At 36.7% G+C, this 25,092-nt stretch overlaps 1 protein-coding gene across 3 annotated transcripts in view; it reads left to right on the top strand.

Annotated features, from left to right (window-relative positions):
- The window catches only part of LOC110829935 (glycine receptor subunit alpha-3), a 253,531-nt gene that overhangs the window by 161,077 nt on the left and 67,362 nt on the right, over positions 1-25,092 (top strand). For all 3 annotated transcript variants that reach the window (XM_022064165.2, XM_087342853.1, XM_022064166.2), the window contains exon 3: positions 3,720-3,808. In XM_022064165.2, coding sequence (XP_021919857.1) covers positions 3,720-3,808 — 89 coding nt within the window. The remainder of the gene's footprint in view (positions 1-3,719; positions 3,809-25,092) is intronic.

Raw genomic sequence — 25,092 nt, 5'->3', positions numbered from 1 at the left:
AATTTCTTCGGTCGATTATTAGTGTCGACCTTCAATACCAGATATAATCGAAATTCTATCAAACATATTTTCAGGGGACAACTATGGCCTCCAATTAAGCCAGTGCGTTTATTTTCTGCACATCTGCAATTCAAATAAGAATTTAAAGTTGGTTGTCTTTCTACTTTCTAGTACAGAATTCAGACTTATTAGTAGTGGCATTTTTTTTTAGAATATCCAGTCTGCCGAAGATTAACACCTGAAATTCATGCAGCTGCTTGGAACATGCGTTTGCATTACCACCGATCCCATTTCGTTACAATTAGAATGCTGTGAGAAATATGCATAGTGTTTCATTGTTAACTTCACTGCTGTAAGTGAGATGAATGTGGAGCACCAGGGCGTTGTCAGGAGAATCTTGCGGAGAAGAGGAACTCTTCGTGAACGGAGAGAGTTCACGGCAGGGTACAGAACGTCAGACTCACCAGTATTCAGCAAGGTAGTTTCCGTTTGCAGTGGGAGATATATTGGAATAGAAACAGAATTCTGGCATGGACATTTCTTGGGAAACGTTAACTTGAAAGACCAAGAAGGAGATGCGATTCAATTGTAACTTTACATAATAATGCTTGATTAAAATAATCTTGATCAAAGTGGAGTTGTTGAAGAATAAATTTCTCTTTAAGCAGGTGCTGGAGGAAACAGCATTGATATACACAGCTCCGGTTTGAGCTCCATCCAATGACTGCTTTTTAGTGGTCTTTATATATAGAAATAATAATAATAACAATAACAATAATTTGATGACATTTAGTTTCGAATTGTTGCGTCTCCAGTCAGTTAATTCTCAAAATAACGTAATTATTCAATATAATAAATTAGTCTCGTTTATAGACTGTCACTTTAGTTCTTCTAGTTAGCCCACTAAAGTACAAAAGTAACTTTTAACACGTAAATATTCCTCGTTTATACAACAAAATTCTCGGAGAAACGTTCCAATAGTTATACAGATCTACTGTGATACAGCCCTGTACTAGGGAAGTATTAACAAAACGTTTATCATTTATTTGTTCTTGTTTGTGGTCCTGAGCCTTCATGATGTCCGTATTCCTGTATGTCAATAAATTAACACATTAATCATTCTATATGATGATGTTCGTACAAATCATTACTGGGTATTATTAATCATTGGGCCTACATATAAGTAAGCAAAATCCTCCGTTTATATGTTATTGTACTATATAATGGGACGAATTTCGAATGACGTGACAGTATCTTCATATAAGAATATCTCCTTTGTGATATTATTTTTAGTTTAAATTAAATTACTGAATAAGAGAATAAATAAAGGGCAGAATGAAGAATTCATAATTTACCAAACCTGATGTGGATAAAGAGAGGGATTGGGAGGAAGTTCAATTCGATAATTAACTGGCAGTCACTTGGGGTCGCTTCTAGCAGCTCATCTGATTTCTCTTCCCATCACTGTGTTTAAATAAACCATTGTTTGCTGGTCGAATCACAGTCTAGACTTCAGATTAGTAGCTTTGTTAGGTACGTTATGGATCTACTGGTTCGTTTAGTTAATTACTTATTTCGTGGTAATTTAATCTAGACTCAATCTGGAGTTCTTTGGTTAGTTCGGAGATGAACCTTCGGGTTCCGTAAGCCATCTACTTACTTACTAGTTATATTTACATGTTTACTTTTTCAGATATAATATAGAAGGACAAAAGTTTATAAGAATTAAATAGTAACAAACTTTCCCCGAATTCAGTTTGCACTTAAATTCTTTGTGTATGCAATTTTTATGTTACTTCCATTCCGAAAATATTTTAAATTAGCTTTATTTTTAAATAATGTAATAATAATGTTTATACCAAAAACTTTGTCTAACATTCTGGCGATATACGACTTGCTTTCTAGCGTCTAGTAGAAGTTCTGTTTTCATGCGACACTTAATTTTACGCCAGATGAGTTAACAAAAACGTAACCGACTAAAAGCTTGTGTGTGCATTCAGTTCGAATTCGTCTTGTTCTGTTGAACACATCCAAAGCTATGGATTATACATTATTATTCATTCTAATTTATTCACGCATTGGAGAACCTGAGATTTTCGATTCTTCCTGCCCTGTCGGAATGATCTTGTACGTTATGAAGCGATGTCTTTTTGTGTCTCCCATCTTTCTCCTCGGAGTTGCATGAATAACAATATATTCCATGAAATTGCGAACTGTTAACCCCGAAGCGTCAAGCTGCATCCAGTTAAATTAGCACTGGTTATTATAAAATGTAAATCTGGCCGTAGTTCGATTTTCTTTGCTAGAAAAGAGCTATTAAAATTTATAAACAGTCTTTGCTTCTGTAACCTGGCTACCTGTGCTTTATAATTTACACTTCATGATCACTAGATTATGTCATGAATAACTGAATTGTGATTGTAATTAAATGCTCACCAGCGTAAAACAATCTTACAGCGATTTATTTTTAATGTCCATTAGACCATTCACTACGGAATTTGTAATAATTCCCGAAAATTATAAAAAGCAACGTTACCTAGACACGGTGGATTATTAAACTAATATAATTATTCTTGTAAATAATTCACATTAAGTAGAGTGTAAAAGGTTATTAACAGAATCATTCTGAGGTATTGCTGTATTAGTAGGATCGATAAAAAATTAAACCCAAATATTTTTGTAGAATTTGAGGTTTTCACGGCTGCCTTCTGGATTGTTGCGCCGTGTAGTCTGGTAGATGTCTACCCTGGTTTCAGAGATCCTTCCTGCCTGCATAATCGCCCTGATGATGGAGGCAGCATGACCTCTGAAACAATCCAGAAGACAGCAATATTCAAATCTTTTTTCTATATTGAAAATTTTAGTTAAAAATTTATGTACTTCCAGTAACCATCATACTTCTTATAGGTAAGCCTACGGGCTGTATTGCACAAGAAAACTCAGAATCTTGTCTAGACGACTGTGCTCTATCTAACAAGTATTAACTGTTATCCACGGATATAAATTTACAGTGCCTTGTATAGGAAGACCTAACATGTTTTAATGGACTTGGGTTATTGTATGTAGTCTGCTTATGTATTTTGACTAACGTTCAAATGTGATTTACATACATACGTTTTAGATCATCTGTAAGATAATATCTATCCATATAAAAAGCAGTATTAGTTGGTTAGTTGGTGATTATTCGCTGTTAGAGGATTTTGGGCCTTACGTGATAATATTTATGGATAGGTGTTTTATTACCGGTGCAATGGTACGGTGTTCATTTGCTGTTAAGGGATATTGAGCTTTATGAGATAACCTTTGCCATTGTAATGCTATTAAGGGAGACCCATTATGTACATTACTACAGCATATTTATTATAATCCCGATATAATACATTATATTTGAGATTGCAGTATATTAAATTTATTATATTTTTAGAAAATGCTATTAATTTTTTTGTTACGAAACAAAATAGATTATTACACGTTAAAGCTTTGAAGCTTTGGTAAATTAAATAAAGATAATTGATTATTTTTATTCGTGTATATTGCTGTGTTAAACGTTTAAAATAAAAATTAATTTTTAAGTATAACTTTACACTTTCCCGTCATTCTTGACGGACAGTTTTCTAGTTTAATATTCATTGTTTTCAGAAACTTATCTCATACATTTAAACGTACATGCAGAGATCGGAAACTCAGTCTTTAATATCAACTTGGTTTTGTGTTTTCAGACAAGGAGCAAAGCTGGACCAACTTCAGATTGTTGACGGGTTACTGAAAAAAGACTACGATCGGCGCGCCACACCAACCAACCATCTCAGTGAGTAAACTAACTCGTGAATCTAAAAAATCTTCTTCTAAGAATGTACAGAGAACACACACATATCGTATCTTCATCTTTGCGTGTACTGTCGCCTCCGTCCTTTCTAATTTGACTGAATTCGACGTGCGTGTCAGCTTTTAGAAACTTTTTCGACTTCTGTGGGACACCTTGGAAGGGATGGGTGGCAGCTCCCTCAACACAGAAAGACACAGACGGACATCCACGCCACGAGTGGAATTCGAACCCACGATGCAAGTGACCGCGTGGTTACTCTAAACGTTTGAAAGTTGATTAGACCACGACAACTTAAAAAGATTGTTTTTGTGTTGCTGCGTTGTTTAGTCTGGCAGAAGTTTACCGACGTTTCAGAAGTGCTTACTGCCTCTATTAAGAGGACGTACACGGCGCAACAACCCAAAAGACGGCCATATATCGCCGCCGTGAGATTCTGAAATCTCACACAAAAGAACGAAGTTTCAGGAGATTTCGTTAAAGAGCTAGAAATTTAACTTCTTCATGTGTTTACCACTTTATATAGCGCTGTGAAGTGATGTAAGTGAACACCTGTATACTTCTCAGAGATTTCTTGTGACTTCTTGTAGGATACGAACTATTTCTGTTCTGTAGACTTTGTTATGGGCATTCAGATAGCTAATTTATACCGTCAGCACGTCAGAAGTTACGGAAAGAGACACGTAATATGGCTTGAAACATAATTATAAATGACGAAGTGGTTAACCAATGTGCTAACATTAATTTCCCATATTTTCTCTTGGTCCATGATTGAAAACCTAAGATACATAATTGTTTGTTCATAATGTTGAGACACCTGTGATTTAATGCTGCTTAGAATGGGGCGTCTGGTTTGACAAAACTTGTTCTGGAAATGTAAATATTAAAATGAATATTACAAGTAATTTAAAATGCATATCCCATTTCCTGCTTTTTATATGTTGACATTTATCTAGAGTTACTTAGAATACAAAATAATTACTTTGTTTCTAAGTTACGTTTGTGATCTTTTTCGTTTTTCAAACCGGCCACTCTTCACGAATGAAACCTGCATTTGTCTATGTATTCTAGATACTGTATTCTTCAGGCATCTTCAGTTTGATGTAGACTAAAAAATCATGCATTTCATAGACAGCCAAGTAACCTCATTCGTCGTCAATCGATTCACGAGTTTTAGTCGTAATTAATTTTACAGATACAAAGAAGTGACTGGTTACATTTTACATATAAGTAGACCTAAAAATGGCTTCTCCTTTTTGCCTTTCCGTATTTGGATAAGAACGCAGAAATATCTTAGGTTTACTGTGATGATTAATTAAACAGACGACGCTTATATCTGCCTATTTAATGACGAGTGTCGTCACCAGATAATTCTAAACCCAGCAGTCACCATGTTCGGCTTCGTGTTTTTACAGGGGAGGGTTGACGTTGGTCATCTATTCTTTCGGTGATTTTTTGTTTCCTCTGGTTTCTCTTCCTGCAGAGAGAGAGAGTGAGAAACGCTTTGCAGCTTAAGTGTGATAAGTTACTTCTTGACATGGTATATAATATATCTGCTATGTCTGAGTGAGTCTTAATAGATATGCATGTACGCTTCTTTCATTGTGATGACATTTTATGTGTTTTATGGAGTTCAATATCGCAGTGTGAACTCTGATGTATTGAAATTATTATATTTGATAAATTATACTTTGCGTAGTGGATCCTTCCACTGTATTTATGATAAATATAGGCACGTGTTTTAAGTATACGGTTCTGATGCCAATTCAGAATTGGGCAAAGCGAGTGTGGTGATTAAAGCTTATGACTCACATCCACTAGGGACCATATTTAAATCTCAGCCCGGACCCTGGATTTTGTGATGGGGATTTTCCCGTTCTAATCAGTTCCTATATGTGAAAATAGAGACAGAACCTTAAAATCTGAAAGGAAATTCTTTCCCCGCAGCTCTCAAATTTATCATTCTACCATTCGATGGTACATAACCGACGCATTTGTGACCTAGAGTTTTGCTGATCTTAGAGTAAAGGTAGTTTAGTTTAATTTACTTTACTGGTGCTTAGATTTATTTAGTTTTAATTTAATTTAGTTCAGTTTAGTGTGGTTTAGTTTAATATAAATAAGTATTAATTAATTGATAAACCATCAACGAAACAATATGCAGCCAGTTCCTGATTCCAGGGAGTTGTATGCTGTAGTGGTGGAATGAACTTCAGTGGAGTGGTTCATTAGGTTCTTTGATCTTCAGAGTAACGTTGGCAGACAAGTCAGACTAACCGTGTTGACAACACACTTTCGTCGTGAACCCTCCTCATTTCTTTGGCAGTCCCCATGTTTCCTGTCATGATTTACAGTTCTATTATATTTTTTTAATTATTAATGATTTTTTCATATGCGTTGGTTATACAACATCGAATTATGGAATAACTGCGGGTGATGAATTGGAAACAGCGTGGAAGGAAGCGGTTGTGGCACAATTTCCATGGAGGATTGAGAAAACCACGACGAATCACAACGATGATGAGAGATACCCGAGTCGAGAGTCAGAGCAGACACTTCCGGTGTCCAAATTATAGATACTCGGTTGTTTTTGCTATCGTAGGCGGTTAGATGGGAATAACGATTCCAACATGTCACTTGCAGCATTCGGAAACGAGTTACAACAGTGCTCGGCCATGACATTTTCCTCAAGATTGATTGAGAGTGGTGACGGCTCCACGCAGCGTCTTGAGACCTCGCTTCAAGGCGCCAGGAGACGTCTTGTTTCTGGAGAAGCAAAGCCCACCCACGATGCTGAAGCCCAGAAAATTAGTCCGCGGTTGTTAAATCGTTCAGTACTAGTAACTTATAGGCTGTTGTAAATGTGTAGAAATTAATTGGTTATAAATTGTCTCGATGTTCATGCGTCTATACTTAACAGTTATTTTAATATCGTGTATCTTCGAGCAGTTTAAAGTATCATTATCATTATCATTATCATAATCTAGTAGTCAAGGAGTTAGTCTTGTGTCCACCTCAGTAATCCGGTCTTTTTAAATGTCGTCCTGGGTTTTCAAAATTTCAAGTAATTTTATACTCTGTAAATATACTGAATATAACATGAAATTAATATCCTTTGAGAGATACAGCCTATAATATGGGGCATTTTACAATTTTGTCTAATGTAATTGACGTCTGTTGATGAACGCTGGGATATTTCTTACTCAATTCACCAGCTACAAAACTAATGGCATATGCATAGTGTTAAGAAGGCGTAAGAACTTGTAGAAGTGATGCTATGAAAAGCTTAGTGTAATTTTACTGGGATACATTTTCCAGATTTACAATATTTCTGTTATATACTTGACACAGTTGCCGTTATAATTGCTGTATATTCATACACAGCACCATGACTGTAGGGGCGATGGTAATGGGGCGAAGCGGGAGCGAGGCGATAGTTAAGGTAGGGAAATATTTAAATTCGTTGACCGCAAAGAGGATAATGGAGGAAGGGGATTATGAGAAGTACTGTACTGTAGTAAAATGGTACTAAAATTTCCAGGAAAATGTTATTTGCTAGCTGGTTGTCAGTTCTTCTTACTCTTACACTTGTTTCCGTGAAAGAAATGGGTTATACTCACAAAATATCTTTGCATTTTAACTGATTTTCGTCGCAATAAATGTATCAGATATTAATGGAAACACATATACCAGACGGCGTTATTGCATGGCGTGTGTATAATGCACACGCGAATAAGTACTCCATATTCATTTGTTTGCGCTGTTCAATTGTAAATAAAATTATTTTGGGTACAGGTGTCAGCCGGGGATGTTGTAATGATAAATTATGTTATACCAAGGGCACAACATTATGTGTGACAAGTATTATTCAGTGAAAGACGCCGTAAGACAACATCACTTATTCTACGAGTCTGACACTGGTACTTTTCTTTTGATGAGGATTCCATTAACATGGCCTGAGACACATTTCGCGAGATCATATTGGACCAGCAGAACAAATGTTGGTAATTTGATGAATTTATTGTTGGAAATGTTTTAATTTATGTAATCCGGGTTTCTGTACACATTTCCATTCTTCTCTTGGACTCTGCCCAAGTGAATTGCAACATCAAGAGTGACTTGTGGCTCATTAACTTAGGTTTAAAGCCATTTTATTTATTTCCGTTCTCTCACTAGGCGATGAGGAGAAGCTACAGATTGTAAGGCTATATGTAACTGTTTAAAACGAATTCAATATGTCCGAGTTTGGGAGTGGAGAAGCGTTCAACTGGCTTTTAACATTACGATACAGTGCTACGTTTTCCAACTGCACACGCCTGCACTTTATAATATTTGATATGTGTTTATTTCTTGTGTCATTTAAGCAAGTTTCAGAGGGTGGGTAATTATTCTTTCGTATGATTACCCACGTTCTGTGCTATATTTTTTATATGTAGGATATATATGCTTTTTAACTTAATTTACTTCTCTAAATAATCTCTTATCTATAGTCGTAAATGTCTTTAAATTATGCCTTAACCTAACGCCCCAGTTTAAAATTAATTCTCTGTATTTTACATTTCTATTCTGCACTTTACTTTAAACCGCCTATTGCCAATTTATTGTGTTATATGTTCATAAATTTTTGGATTTATTATCCACTTTTTGTTCCCTAATTGTGGTAAACACTTCACCTGATACTTCTGAAGTGCCTGCTCCGATTTCTTCTCGAATGTATTAACATTTACTCCGGTTTTCTGTATTCTGCCTCGCGCTATCCTCTTGAGTGACGGCTACACTTTACGTAGGTTATTCTGAAGCGAACTAAGATGTTATTTCAGACAAATGACTCCATTACTCTGTTACCGGTTTAAAGCTGAGAGTCTTAGTTGATATTTTATTTGAATAATGTTGCAATTACGAGTATAAATGCTTGATGCAATTTCTGTATTCAAAAGGTCTGATAACGAGATGCTTTATAGTCATTGCTGTTTGACATTGCCTTGTAATGTACAATTAGTAATCATAAAAGTATCTTCGAATATCTGTCATGGTGTTTAACATTCTGAATAAAAGTTACCTTTACAAAGTTAAATATTTTAAAATAAAATTACAGAACACTACATTACGTAGCGCTAGTATCTGTGTCATATCACATGTCCACCGTCTTGTTATTGTTTATTTTAATAAATTAAAATGCACAAGGTTTGGGTGGCTTCCAGTGTCATAATGATAAATACCAAATTTTATTATAACCGGTCACCTCGTCCGGAAGTTAAACTGGATGGTGCAGACGCAGACACTATGTTGATCTTATAAGCCCACTTTTCTTCGTTCAGAAAGGATGTAAGCTAAAAATTACATTCACGGAAAGGCCGAAAACAGATTTTTCGAAGATTTCCTTTTATTATTTATTAAATATCTGTACGACCCTTTTACTATCTAAAATGTCACATTTAGATCTTATCAGTCATGTTACCTGTTATTTTATTTGCCTGCGAATTTTGGCCTGCATCGAAAGTTGAGAATGAGGAAAATATTTGAACTAAAAAAGAGGAAGTAACAAGAATATACAGAAAATTATATATTGCGAATCTTGATAATTTATAATCTTCGTTAGTTATTACTGGGGTGCGTTGAGCTGAACATGTAGCATGCGTGAGAGGTGAGAAATTCACATAAACACAACTAAAGAGAATCAGCAACGTGACAACCTTACTTAACCGGGAAATTTTGAGGGATAAGACATGTTTGGAGACCTAGACATACATGGGGATAATATTAAAATTGTTTTTAAAGGAATATGGCGTTAGAATGTTGTTTGGATTCATATTGTCCAGAATGCGGTCTAGTACTGTTTTCTTATGATAACGCCAATGAACTTTCGGATTCCATTAGGCATCGAATTTCTTGGTCAGCCGAGTGTCTGTGGGGTTCTGAAGGACTCTGATGCGTGCATTTATATTTGCGTAAAAACATCGGCCCTTGTCCAACAATACATCGATCCGATACCATATTAGGCTTTTGCAGTTCTTAAACCATTCTGAGGCACCCAGAATTGGTTAATTTGGTAATGGAAGGAACAGCTGAAGGGAAGAATTGTAGGGGGAGACAAAGATTGAATTATGTGACGCAGATTTTTTAGGATGTGGGCTTCAAAAAATATGTGGAAATGAGGAGATTGCCGCAAGATAGGCGAAAACGGAGGACCACATCAAATCAGTCGAAAGACTGATAACAAACAAACAAACAAACAAAACCCTTTGAATCGAAGATCGCCTAAATAAATTGTTATAATTCAGTCCGACCAGAAAATAAAACACCACTTCACTCACTCCTACATCTTTGGCCGATATGTACATCTAATAACATTTAAGAAAAACAACACCTTCGCCCAAAAATGGAAAAACAAACGTAATGAAACATCACCAAAATACTACAAATTCATAATTGAGTTTTAAGTTCTTAGATATATTTTACACATGATGATGGTTTTATAAAAACCGAAACATGTGTAAATGTTCCGAAATGTAAATCGATCAATCGATATGGAACATCAATGATATTTTATTATCTTAATTATAATAATTTTAAATATTGTGATCAGACGGATTAAAATAAATAATTGTTATTAAAAAGAAGAAAATATTAATACAGTTTAAGGAAATAATCTATGCTTTCAGTGAGAATCATACAAAACCAGTAACTACATAATGAAGAGTTACTTATTGTTGACGCAGGTCATACATATAGTTACCATTGTGCTTCAAACTCTTAATCAGCCTGAGTTTTGTAAATTGTGACAGAATAGGTCAAGTCAGATGTCAGGGTTCAACTTCGAATCTTCGAACTCATCCATGTCATTAGGTCCTTTAAATTAGGATTCTTATGCCTCTCTTCCAGGTAAACTAGAATGGCTTATTGTTCTACGTCACGAATATTTAATCCGAGTCCTTTCCGTATTAGCCCATCGCCGTCAGTGTTAAATGGCTTTTGTTAAAGAGGATTTGTTAAATAATACGCAAACCAATTAAATAAATACTGCTAAGAGTTCAATCAAGTTGATATGCATATTGTCAAAACGAGGGCAGACTTTACCTATGATTGTTAAAGCTGTAGTTGATTTTATCTCGCTAGAATCAACACAAGTGAAGATTAGTTCTATTTTGCGCTAACTCCTGCAACATATTCCATACGTACTGCCCATTAATTGTTCGGGATTCAACAACCAGGACAATAATGAAACATCACAGGATAGGCGTACTGTTTATTATATGTCCACTACAAAGTACGACACTCTGCATTTGATAAATGGCCATTGTCCAGACGTCTGTTTCCCCGCGTCTGTACGTACGGGCCAATGTCTGTTCTCTTAAATCGTGTGCATTGCAAAACAACAAAATTCCCGATAAAGGATCCATTGTGACGCACACAATTCCATACCGGAATGCTCGCTTTAGTTTTCATGCGATTTCGAGCAGAACGTAACAGAAGCTAAGGAACGCAATTTTCCAACAGGGTGATCAAATTTTCAGCTCTTGTTACTTAATCGTAGAACTCGGTTTTGAGGATATCAGACGCTTTCCCTCTACGTCTCAAGAATTCCAATGGAGCATGTTTCAATTAATCGCTATCTAAAGTACTGTGCTTTGTCCGAGTTGTTTAAAAATAAACTCTACTAATATAATTACGTTTAATATTTCTCACACATGTTGAACAAACTTTTACTTAACGCCACTTACATCATGTTTATTAGATTTACCTTATACATGCACCTTTAGTGTATTCATAAACATTTAAATATTTTAATCTCTTAACCCATAAAAGCCCAGGTGTACCACCTGATTTCACAACCAGTAAAACTGCATTTTGTAATTTTGCGTTTCATATGACTCTCATAGTAAACGTGGATTGTTTCCCTAAACAGCATTAAAGTAAAATAACTCTAGGAGAAAAAGAAATAGATTGGATGATAACAGGGAAGTCTAAAATAACGCGACCCAAATTTTGATATCATCTGTATGTACAAATTAGATTATAATTAATACTAATATTAAAATAATGACATAATTACAACATATGTTGAAAGCGTCCTGAACGCTGTTGTAGACGTAACCCGTTTCACCTTATTCGTAGAAACTTTGCGAAAAGTGATGCCGTCGATTTATAAGTCGAAATATGGTTGACGTATTTGGTACAGCAACATAAGAATCTAATGCGACTGCTTTTGAAAATAGTATTCAACAATAAGCCAGCGTTGCACTGTTGAAAACGGCAAATTTACGTACTAAAGAGCAACGGATACTCATCAACTGCGTCAGTCCACTAACTTGTTGGAGTGACAGGAATGTAGTGTTGCCACAGGGCACAGAAAATTTAAATTTCCCTACCACACTAACATATTTACCTACACAATTTTATTTTTGGGACTTTTGGGACATCCTATCAATAGTTGGGACTGAATTGAAGTAGCGCAGGATATGGTCCAATAGCAGACTGTTGTGAACACTGTGATGAACCTACATGTTCCATGAAATATGTAAAATATCTCCATAACCGATACTGATACATTTTGAGAACGGCCATGCTGTACTTAACTAGTTAGTGGCCATTGCATGTGTCATAACGTGTCTTGTAACTCTCGCTGCAAAGGCGCGTGTCCTGTGACGCCATGTATGTATTTTGGTGGTTAGAGTTGTGGTTCTCAGTCTTTGTAATTCGCTTTGCCATTTTTAATTTATTTTGAAGATAATAATGCACGCGTTGAAACTATGGTTGATGATACAGCCTCTGGAAATTGTTTCTCACTCAGTGTTCATTTGCTACTGGTCTTTTGTGCAGGTCGTCCTGCCCTGTGGTCTCGTCACTAAGTGTAATGTCTGGTGTGAGAAGGACAGTCACTAATGTATTTCATCTTTATGCATGATTTTGCCTTCGGCCTGTCATCTGAGACCAAAGCACCGCAGGTGCTAAAAGCGACATGGCTTAAAAAGCTGTTCTTGTCCAACGAAGCGGAATAAGGCCGAAGCTATTACATGATTTGAATTTATATGAAGATGTCGAACAAGTAAATGATGACGAGAGTTGGACACTGTTGATCACACGTGTGTGACGCTCTTGGAGTGCAGACTGACAGTGAAGACATGAAGCAGCTTTCTGCAAAGCTGGTATAAGTACATTTTTAAAACATATGACCAAATGACTGACTCCGCAGAGAATTCATTTCACAGAAACTAATATTCCTCAAGAAATTTCCGTGTTTAAATGGACCTGTTACTTGATCATACCATTGGCCAGATTAATATAGCCCCCAACTTTATGCCCTCCAACTCGGTGATGCATTTTAATATTATTCTGATATCTATATTGAGGTCTCCCAACTGATCTTGTCCATTCAAAATTTTATATTAAAATTATGTATGCATTTTTAATCTTTGACATAAAATGTAGTTCAGTGCATAATTATTTTCTCGAAACTACAATTACACGTTTGCTTTAACTTACATACAAAATAATAGGGTTACGTAAAAGCAGGTATCAGATGTTTGGTAAAATCCAGTAGTAAGTAGCGAGTTGGTCATTAATATATGTTGCATTTAATTTTTTCCACAATCTAAAAGACAGGTATTGTCTCTCGGTTAATTATTGAAGCTTTTAATAGCCTAGGTCGATAGGTAGGGTACTCTGTGAATGAAGAATGGTTGTGGAAGCGGTCGTAGCATATTTCAAGACATCGTAGCATTTGCCTGGATGGTTCGTAATGACTACAATAAATCTCATTTGAGACATCAGGTCATCGGGCCAAAGCGAAGCAGAACATTTGCGTTTGAACCCCTGTTGCTACTTTGTGCCTTTTAAAATCTTGAAGTGCTCTCTACATTGACTTTGAACTGTCGTAGTGTTGACATCCATGATGGAGTAAGCCATTGCTTGCCAAGGTGGACGGACGTCTTCATTGGTATTCTGAGCAAGAGAGTGAAGTTCACAAATGAACGCACCCGCCATGCGTTAGAAGACCATTCATCACGAACGTCATGTACTATTATGCAGGTTTTGGATCGCTGTTGTGTTAGTAGGGTTATTTATTTCTATTGATCCATTTTTCTTTTTGTTATTTTCTATGTTATCAGTCCATTTCTTACTCCCGTTTCTTCCTCTGAAAGTGGTTATGCATTTGCAATTCTGATATTATCTGTCAAAGTATCTCTGTAACTTTTTACTACTTCAGAAACTTAACAGAACAAGAAGACAAATGAGCATAAGATACATCCTGGACAGGGTTTCAATAAAATTGACTAATTCGCTGAGGGAACATTTGCCAAGACAAATGTTACTGAAGACTGCTAAAATACGAAACATATTAGTGTATTAATAAAATAATAAATTTAGCTTGTTAATAATAATAATCAGTGCTTTGTGGGAACATCCTATCTTCTGTACACATTGTATTGTAAAAATTTACTTTTAGAATACTTAAAACAAAAATTATTAGCTTGGTCTTAATTTCCGTTTTTTAAGTTTGACTTGAATCTCACATAATACAATCCGAAACTTCCAGGTGTTTGATTTCAATTTCTTGATTCATACACACAGAATACCGTTAACTTCTCAAAGCCAGGTGAAAAAGGAAAACTTCTGTATATTTCGCTTCTTATTATACAACTACCACCACAGTTCTTTGTGCTTCGATACGTCATAGTACGAGTCGTATCACTGTTGAAATTTTTATGTTCTGCCACTGGGAAAGGCGTGCTAAATGTACCGTGCCTGGAGATCGTGCGAGTAAACGGTCAGCCCACAGCGTTCAGCCACTTTATTGTTACATCCAGTTCAGTCTTCCGTAGTAACGTCAATTAGGAATAAAGAGAAACCTTTGCACATATTGCAGAAAGATGGAGTGAACATAAAATGGTTGCCTTTCCATGACGGCATGAAATTATGCTCTTGGTGTTCCCTGCTGAAAACTTGCGGCGTGGAAATTACTCACACGAGTAGGTTAAGTTATAAAGTTTCATTTCCAAACACACATTAACTCCGTACGCACTAATGCGACAAAATAAAGCAATTTAAGTGAACTTTTTCTGTAAATGGAAGAATGATAGATTCAACTTCTGTTAAACCTTGTTTTAATTTTCTGTTGTCTTAAAATTCCGTTCTTGTCTCAGCTTATAGTTTTTGATATTTTAATATTGGCAATTGCAAAATGAATGTTAGGAAGGATTCCTTGAATTATTAAATCTGCTCTCAAATTCGTGAGTGTAATTATGATTTCTTACTGAAGTTTCAAATTCTTTAACTTTTATCTCAAAGATTATATTGGCTTTCTCTATGCCGTTCTTTTGTGCTGCGATCTTTTGACCCTTCATGACGGGATGCCTACGTATTATATGTTTTAATTTCTGTATAAACCTAATCTAACTCGCATCTAATAGACTCTGAGAAGGTAAAAGTTATCTAACGAATTGATAAGTGATATGAAAACATATTCCGTTTATTTTAAGTACTGTTCCCTGCTGACAGTTGGCAAGAAAATAAAATATGCCAAGGAACCTCATTTTCTGTGGCCCAGTATATTGAATCTTTTACCGCGGTACTAAACAGTAATAACACAAAGCAAACAGTCTCTTACACCTTCTCGTATATCTCGCACAACTTACTCGTCACTCTGATGACAAAAGCAGCAAACACCTCAGAAACATCGGTAAACTCCTACCAGATTACACGGCTTAACAACCCAGAACCGTCGTGAGAGCCTCATATCTCACAAAATAAAACTCGGTTGTAGAATTGCGGTTAGCTGTTCAAAAGTGAATCCTCCAGTAGCCAAATGTCGTTACGTTACAAAGACAGGCTGTAGTTCAGAACAAGCGAGGCCTGCTCTGTGAAATGAAAATGAGAAGCCTGCAGCTTTCAAGAGTGGGCTTTCAACTAAGTGAACGCCATGCAGCAGTAGTTGATCAGATTCGCAGATGCTGACCTCACGAATTCTTCAAGAGGTAATCGATCGAAGAAATAAGGATGTGCCTTCGGCCTCGCTAGTTATCGTTGTAATTCCTCTTCAGTTCACATCTTAAGGCTTTGTATGCTTCTTTGCTCAAAGAATATAACAGAAAGGCAACGTAGGAAGTCACACATAAATGTTGTTTATGATTTGAGGTTTTCACAGCGGTGAGAATGAAGATTTCTGTCTTCTGGGTTGTTGCGCTGTGTAGTCTGGTCGATGTTAACCAACGTTTCAGAGGTCATACTGCCTCCGTCATCAGGGCGATGAGTATGAAGATTTCTGTCTCCTGGGTTGTTGCGCTGTGTAGTCTGGTCGATGATTACTGTTTGTGCTCTGATACCTGATTAGTTCTTCTGTCCATATTCATATTCCTAAGGACATTAGACAGTGCTGAAGCACGTTAATAAAATACTGCAGATAAATTCAAGAAACAAAACATTTTGCGTTGTTTGACTTCATTGGGCATTATGCCCCACTCCGCCGGCTATGAACATTATTGATAATCTGATTATATGAACACTGAAATGTGAAAGAATGTGCAATCACAAGGCGTAACGACAGCGCAAAGCAGTGAAGTGTAAGTCCGATATTTCACGTCCTCATGAAGGTGATTATGAACAAAACTGTCTTCTGGGATATTGCGCCGCGTAGTCTTGGAAAAGTTGGCCGTTTTAGAGGTGCGTAACTGCATCCACGCCTTATTATCCGATTATGGCGCAGTAATCGCCTCTGAAACGGCGGTCAATTTCTGTGATTCTTCACGACGCACAGTCTCAGACGATAGTCAGTTACAAGTGTAAATATGGCTGTCAACAATCTTCTTGCGCTCTTGTTTTACCAAAAAATGTAGAAATGGGTTAAAATTTCAAGTAATTTTGTAAATAAGAGGTCAAGCTTGGACGCCCAAGGCGAAAGCATTTTCGGAACTTTCAGAAAGTTCACCGTGTCCATACTTCACTGTTTTTTGATTAATATTGCAGTCTAAACATTTTATCTGCAAACATGTTTCATTTTGATGAATGTTGAACTATCCAACATAATTAATCCACTTCTTACGTTATCCCTTTTAGACAATGAATGAGTAATTCTGCATGTCAGGACATTATTTATTTCCCGTCGCACTGCAGCGTTCAAGCCTTTTAATCCCTTACTGCTCCAGTGTGGGCCTTGGTCTCTTGTCTGTGTATCCTATTATAAGTAGGTCTATTCATTTCTCTCTTCAGAGTGCAGTCGGGAAAGTGGAGGGGGGAGTGACATTTTATATTCTTAAGAAGTTATATTTATTGTAATATTTATTATCAGATAAGCCATAGTCCTTCAGGTAGGTGCGGCAGCCCTGCTAACGATGAGTGCAGATGTTTGGACATGTTCAGGGTTGTCGATAATATTGAAATAAAATTAGTCACTTATTTATTTACTGTTTACTGTGTGAATCAAATATTACACTTATTGTCGCAGATGGACGTGGATTAAATGTACAAGTAATTCCCGCCACCATTTTCCTCATTCTGACTTTGCAGAGGGAAAATCTGTCAAATGCAATGGCTATGAAATCCAAGTAGTGTTTTCACTAAATACAATTTCAGAACATGAGATTAATAAATTCCTGCTCCTCTAACAGAGCAAACCTTTACACTCTGCACAACGTAGCAGTGCTCAGAACTTCCACGTGTTAGCTGCCTCTTGACAAAGGCTTGTTCCATCAGGTTTAGTGCGAACACAAATTTCTGTAGCGAGTTGTCACTGTCCAATTATTCGAGTTGTGTAATCATCACTTGCATGCCTACTGCTTTCTAGGTAAATAATAAATCGATCTATTAATGTTTTACTGTTACTGTAGTAACTTATCTCACCTGTAACTCTGTGCGAATGAGATTTTGAAGGTAATGGATACCCCAGTTACAGTATAAATGTTATATCGTTGCTGTTTTCAGTGGAGTCAAAGAGAAATAGAACTAAATGCAAATTAAAATGCTACTTTCTCGAAAAGAAGATAAGTAACTAACTAATAGTATTAGCTCAGAAAATCTAATTATTCCCTTGTCTTTAAAACTAGGTTATCTCAGGCAAATTACCTCAGACTGTAACCTGTATTGATCTCTTTTAAGTGACATGTTATAGGTAATACAACTTCCGAATTGTTCTGTTCTTGTGCAAATGGGTGTTAAATAAAGGTCCATTCTAAGCACGTAGACTCCTTGCTGTGCCGAGTAAATTAAGCCGCAATGCTGTTCATGGAATTAATATCTACCAGTAATTTATCTTTACTGAGGCACCCTGAACAATGTCCAGCATTATTAGCCTGTTTTAATGCCTTTAAGCTTAGTTTATATAAGAATAATTTCTAAATTTGAAATGCAGAACACACGAATATTTAATTACTAGAAGTGGTAGTTGAATTTAAACTATAAACTTAAGACCGTGAATTTAAGAAATACAAATTTTTATAATCTTGTTTCGTCTATTTTAGGACACAAGTTTATTATGAAGATACAGTTTGATTCAAAATATACCTACCGGGTTTACTGTTTTATTTCACTTAAACGATGAGGCATAAGAATGCCATTCAAATATTACTCATATCAGAATTTCAAGCTATTTATGTGCGTTCAATGTGTTTTCCCTCGAACGTTTTGGATATTTGTTTAAGTCCTTGCTGTTGAAAGCTTGCCGCTTTGGGAGTAATCGTCCATAACTGATTCTGCCTTGCGAAATTTACCAACGAGTTTTGGAATTGTGTGTTAGTCCGATCCAATTTTGAAGCCAAACTTTACCTGAAACACACTCCTAACTTTTTCTGAGCTTCGAGATGGTCAGATGTACTTTTACATGATTAATACCCGCTGCAAGGTAACGTACAAAATCAAACAAAAACAAATGACAAACAAATGTCAGCAAAGTCTCGTCACTCGTTTCCGAGCAAATTGAGTAAAAACTTGGTAGGTTTACAAGTATGTAACTGTAAATGAGAGCTCTCGGTTTCTGGGCGCATGACTGTACGTCGGGACAGAATTGTAAACTCTCCTGGAAACGCTGGGAACGATGTGGTAGTTACCGAGAGGACGTCCGATAAGCGTCAGATATTCCCTGTTGGCCAAGTTTCTATTTTGTCTTAGGGGAGTAAAGCGTACGACACTTCACGGAATTACTGTGCTTGTATGTGAGTGAAACTTAACTCACAGATCTGCAATTCCTTTAGTAGCGTGTCCACTGAAGCAGTTGGGGTAGCGTTTTACAAACTTTAAGAGAAGTTCGTTTCTCGGGAATGGTTTCTTACATTACAAGCATTTTCTTTTATTCAGAGTTATTTATTGCAAGACTTTCTTCCCTCTTGAGTTACTCACACAACTGGCGACCCTGTTTTTAATTTAATATCGGCCACGTCAATAGCAGTAATAATAATAATTTAATTCAGTTCTTTGTTGTTTAAGTGCTGCATCAACAGCCCGATGGCCAATTACAGACACGACACAAGGAAAATAAAGTGAATACAATAAAAATATAATAATAATAATAATAAATATAGTATATACAGTAATGCCTTACAATAAATCTATATAATACATGTAACACGTATTAAAAATAAAATGTATTTTAGAAATAGATGCCGCACTATGTACCTCAGGGGCAAGGTTTGTCTCAGGTACATAGAAGTAAATACCCTATAAGTAGTGAATAGATGTAATAATAATAACATAAATTCATTTATGGACAATTTCCACATAGCACAAAAGAAAACTTTGTGGATCAGGAACAGTTCTGCCGATGGCTGAAGTTTCGAAACTTTAAGGGAGAAACAGAAAGTACAATTGCTACATCTCAGGATCAGGCAGTCAGCACAAATAACTTTAAGAGAAAGAGCTGAAAGAAGAAATTAAATGTAATTTCCGGCTTTGTAAAGCATATGAAGGAACAGTTTACTACCTAACATCAAGTTGTCTTATTCTGACAGAAAATGAATGCATAATAAGACATGACATGCAAGGCATTTGGCACCAAAGAATAACAAAACCTGTTACTCCTACGTTCCTAAGTTGGTATGGGAACATAAAGATAAGCCAGTATTATGAAATCAAGGCGTTTAAATAATTTTTGGCACGTGACCCAGGCATAGCAATTAAAAACAGGATAAAATATGTTTACTGATGGAAGTATCAGCGCCATCGAATAGGTAATACAGATGATGACCGAAAATAAATTAAAATGCAAGAATTTAAGTATAGAAATTTAGAGAATGTGGAATATGGAATGCGTTGACATACCGGTAACCATCGGAGACATGGGAATTGTAACCAAAGGAATGACAAATACCTGGAGACAATACTAGGAATGCATTCGAGACATTCTCTACAACAAGCAGCTGTACTGGGAGCATCGCGCATAAGGAAAATGCTGCAATCTAAAACTTAAAGCCTGAATGAGGGTGTTCGCCATTGGTTCAAGAGGGACAGCACCGGGAAACCCTGTGCAGAAAGAAGATGTAATAATATAACATTCTATCAACGTGAGTGGACTCTGAACTGTATAAATGATAAAACTGAATATGTCTCCAGCTACATACTTTTAAATATATATAATAAAATAATTCCTATGAAACTTAAACAGAAAGTACACTAACGTATTAAAACTCATGGTTCTTTCTGCAAATGCAGTAACTAAGTTAGCCGTGTCACGGTGTTATCCCGACTTAAAAGGCAATGGAAAATAACTACTCGCAAGTGAGGGAAAATTCGCGTTTACATTTACCATAATTTTTCAGTGCTACCAACACCACTTTTGAGGTAAGCAAAAATTGTCTCTTGATTACTTCCCTCGCACATGAATTAATTATAGGCTTCATTAGAGCAGGCCCCATGGTCATCTCTCCCCTCCCACCGCCAAGCACACACAAACTGTGTGCCCTGGAGGATGAGGCAAGCGAATGAATGAAAAGTGTTAACACTTTCAGTCAGATAATACTTAAGTGGGGTAAAGCAACAAATTTGCATTAAGGGCACCAACTTTCATTGCCGAGGTACTTTGAAGGGCAATGTGTTTCTTTTGTACAGTTTTAGCTTTGCTTCAGTCTGAGGTCGTTCGAATGCACGGCGAGTGCCCAGGGGGGCGACTGCCATTGTACAACGAACCACTGTATTTGGTAGAACGTTCTCGAGACTTGAATAGCTTTCCGTACCATACCAGAAGTAGTCACAACGCGTTTCAGCGTTAGTATGAGGATTTTAAAACTCTGCTTTGCTTTTTGTCCCATGTGTTAATTGCCTTTCGAAATTACTCTCCGTTTTCAATGAAATTCATTTCTGCGTAGGTCTATAGCTTTGTTGCTGGCAAGGGTTAGTGACAACTAGTTCTATTGGCAGTTATTTAATGAACAGGACCTAGTTTTGTGTTCAAATTCTGTGTGCAAAAATTGTGAAATGAAGGGGTAATTCTAAAATTTTACTTCCCTTGAACCGTTTTTGAGCTTCTGAAATACCCTCGCCCTCTGAGTACACAAGTACGTATTTAAGAATTTTTGGAAATAGTATTGTAAGATGCAGCTACAAGAACCGGTTGTCACTGCATGTCCCAAGTAAGATAAAACCAACAAAATATTTATTGCTTTATTTAATGTATCATGCCTCGGATCGTTCTACAGTTATGTACGTTAAAACACATTTGTATACGTTTTCAGTAAAAATTAAAATTTATTGCTTTGCATTTATGGCGATTTAACACACTTCCTTGCTTCTGACTGTTAACCATAAGTCATGCATTAAACTTTCATATTTTATGCACACTGTTGTTACTTAACATGTTCTATAGGATATGGTTCGTGCCACGGGAATTTCAGAAAATAGACTGCGATATGGTGATGTTAACCTCACACTAGCAGGAAGATGGGTTGGGGTCGTAAAGGACTGGATAATACCCTCGAGACCAGGACATAATACAGAGTACTCAAGCCCAAAGCTACTGTCAACGAATAAACGTATTTTACATTGAAAGCAGCATATACAGGCGCGAAGAGTACTGCCCTGGTCCCGTGTACTTCTTCTTTGGCTCTGTTCATATGGTTGCGACGCTGTTATATGGAAGGTATTTATAAACGTTATTTCCTGTCATTTAATATCAGTACCAACGTAAATTAAATATATCAGTGAGCATGAATTCAGTCAGCTGTGGGCTCCACGATTTCGATTTCTGACGGGGATGTCTCTCTTTGTCACTGCATTCAGACTGCACCTGGGGCCCACTCAGCCTCTTGTACTCGTTTCTATTTTATTCCAAGGTTAAGAATGTTGTTAGACTTGACCTCTGGCCCTCCGTAGGTCTTATGGCGTTCTTCTTGAGTAAAGCAACAGCTCTGGCTTCGTAATAAACAGGTAAATATTGTGTGTGGGGATGGTATGTTTCTCTTCAAGCAGTTTTATCTGTCTGTTTAATAAGCAGGTGTTGGTAGTTTGGTTCGTTGGTGATCATTTGTTGTTAAGGGATTCTGTGCCTTATGGGGTAATATTTATGAATCTGTGTGTTGTTATAACTGTTGCCATGGTAATAATTTTGAAGGATTTTGGGGCCTTATACTTCTTTACTACTTTAAATTTCCATGTTTTTTTGACTTGAAATTTACTAGTTTATGAAAGAAAAATAATAAAAAAAATTGGAGGCAAAAATATATAACTTAGACGGGAGATAAAATACGAGGCGCGTCCCAAAAGTAAGTTTCCCACTCGTCCCACAGCTAGCAAACCTTATATTGCGCGAAGCGACTGTGCGTACGTGATAGAGCAATGACGTAGCATGGCGCTTGCACTAACGGCACTTCCCGTGTTCTCACAGTAGCATCGTTGCAGCTGTTGAAGATGGAGGTTCTTATTCCAGCTCCCGCCGACTGTGAAGTGCGGTCAGTGATAACGCTAGGCCGCACACGGCTCGACGGACAGCAAGTCTCCTGCAGGAGTTCAGCTGGGAGGTGTTTAATCATTGACCCTACAGCCCGGACCTCGCTCCCAGTGATTTCCATCTTTTCCTACACCTCAAGAAATTCCTGTCCGGTCAGCGTCAGCGTTTTGAGAATGACAGAGAGGCGGAGATGGTTGTCACACAGTGGTTCCAATCCCAGGCGGCAGACTTCTACGACACAGGTATTCAAAAGTTGGTCCCACGGTATGACCAATGTCTCAATTCCGGTGGCGAATATGTTGAAAAATAGCTGGACACTTGCTGTATCTGTTGCAATAAATATTTCCATGAAATTGTGTTTTGTTTCTGTAAACGGCCCCAGGGAAACTTACTTTAAGGACGAGCCTCGTATATCTGTGAAGTCAGACAAAATGTATTGATAGCAGTTTTTTCATTCGCCAAATAACATTTGTAAATGAGAATGCGACAGTACTGAAGAGCTTGTGACATGTGTTGACATTACAGTAATGAAAACTGTGAAATAGGATTCGGCTAGGCTGAGATCCCCAGAAACCAGCGACAATGAAACAAAATATCTAGCTTTAGTGAGCAGTGTCCTTTAGAAACGTAACAGTCACTACGATTGTCAGAAATTCCCATTATGAGATTTGGCAAGAAAGGTGGTGTGACCAGAGGATGTAGTACGTATGAGAGGGATTGAAAATGAATGTAACATTTTAGTCGAAAAATCTCAAGTGAAAAGACTTTGGGTGTTGTAGACGTATATAGTAGGATAATTTAATGTTAAAATTTATTTTAAAGATATAATGCGTGTGAGGGTGGACGGAAATCATGTAGCTCAGGATAGGATCCCCGGCTTGCTATTGTTAACACCGTAATTAAGTTGCAAGCGGCAATTTTTCCAGTTATAATATACTTATATGCCTGCATTTAATATAACGCTAATAATAGTCTGTGGATCGGCAGCGGTCGACGAAGAACTTGCTGCATTTCAATAATAACCCTTAAGAGTCCAGTGGTTGCTGTATGTACCACACTCTTTAATAATCAAAAGCTCTGCATTTTTCTCACAAGAATGTATTCATGGGTTTCATAATGGTTCCCAGAGTGATTGGTGATCATTTCCATAAACAAAACTAGCAACCCGATCTTTGTAATGGAGAAATGGTTTTTTTTAAGCATGAATTTAATTATAAGATGACATTTATATAAGCTTCCGCTTAGAATGGTTAAAGCACAATGACAATCTAATTTTTACTACGAAATTACGCCACGTTAAGTTATCTAATGTTCAAGTTTTGCTAGGTAATTCCAATCCGCCTTTAAATTGTATTTGACAATAAATTGTACAGTTGATAAATATAATTACATATCTAGAACGTACGGCTGAACAGTGTTTAGAGATTCAGGATCCACGTTCATGTAAATATCATTTCTGAAATTACCATAAATTACGCACCGACCGTATGACATCCATTTTGAGAAGGGTACCAGCGCGGTTCGTTCCGCTGTAATGTGGAGCCATCAGACCGTAGTGGTACCAACTGTCCGGATTATATGCTGATCTATTTCACTGTCATGACCTAGTCATTATCTGGCGCCTGGTTAAATTAATTGCTCTCTTGATGAACCGACTGATTGTTGATCATCATTTATTGTCACAGTCTTCTGATGTGATGCGTGCTTCGACTGATGTTGAAATTGTGCTCTCTCCTGTGATACGTACACGTGTTAAGTAGAACTACGTTGGTAGTACTTGGTGTACTCGCAACAATAAGTAATATGATAAAAGCTTACAAATAAACAGTTTTTTTATCCACTTGAATACCTTTCACTTTAGATTCACCAAATTTATTTGAGTGAAAATTCCACGTTTCAATTGGCATAATAAAGGTATTTTATCTTTCAAGTGGTTCCATTCCTTGAAGTTTGGCGACTAAAACTATCTATAGGTTTTTGATGTTTTCTGTCCCACACTGCATGGTAGTTACCCACGCTTCACAATCAATTAATCTATGAAATGTGCCCAGTCACGTTGAATTTAATAACACGCTAATCACCTGCTACCCTGATTTATGATTCAATTAATTTCGTATTCTTCAAATATTTTTGCTCTGGGTACCGCATTTAATTCTCTCTGCGCTCATTAAATGCTGATGGAATTCGAAATCTGATTAGAATATCATCACGTCTCTTTTTTTTTGAGTTTCCACATAATTAAACATTTTTCACTTCGAAATCAGTCTTCTTTTTTTATCACTGTTATAGATTTATGATATTCTCTAGCATTCCATTGGTTTTTTAATTAATTGTTTCTTATATGTGTACGGTGAAGAGTATACATTATTCGATATCAAACTTCCTCGTAAAATGAAAGAGAAGT

Source organism: Zootermopsis nevadensis, unplaced genomic scaffold, assembly GCF_977971745.1.
Source record: "Zootermopsis nevadensis isolate Lab colony 2312 unplaced genomic scaffold, Znev_1.0 Znev_ptg000001l, whole genome shotgun sequence".
Taxonomy (NCBI): domain Eukaryota; kingdom Metazoa; phylum Arthropoda; class Insecta; order Blattodea; family Termopsidae; genus Zootermopsis; species Zootermopsis nevadensis.
This window is presented reverse-complemented; position numbering and strand designations above follow the sequence as displayed.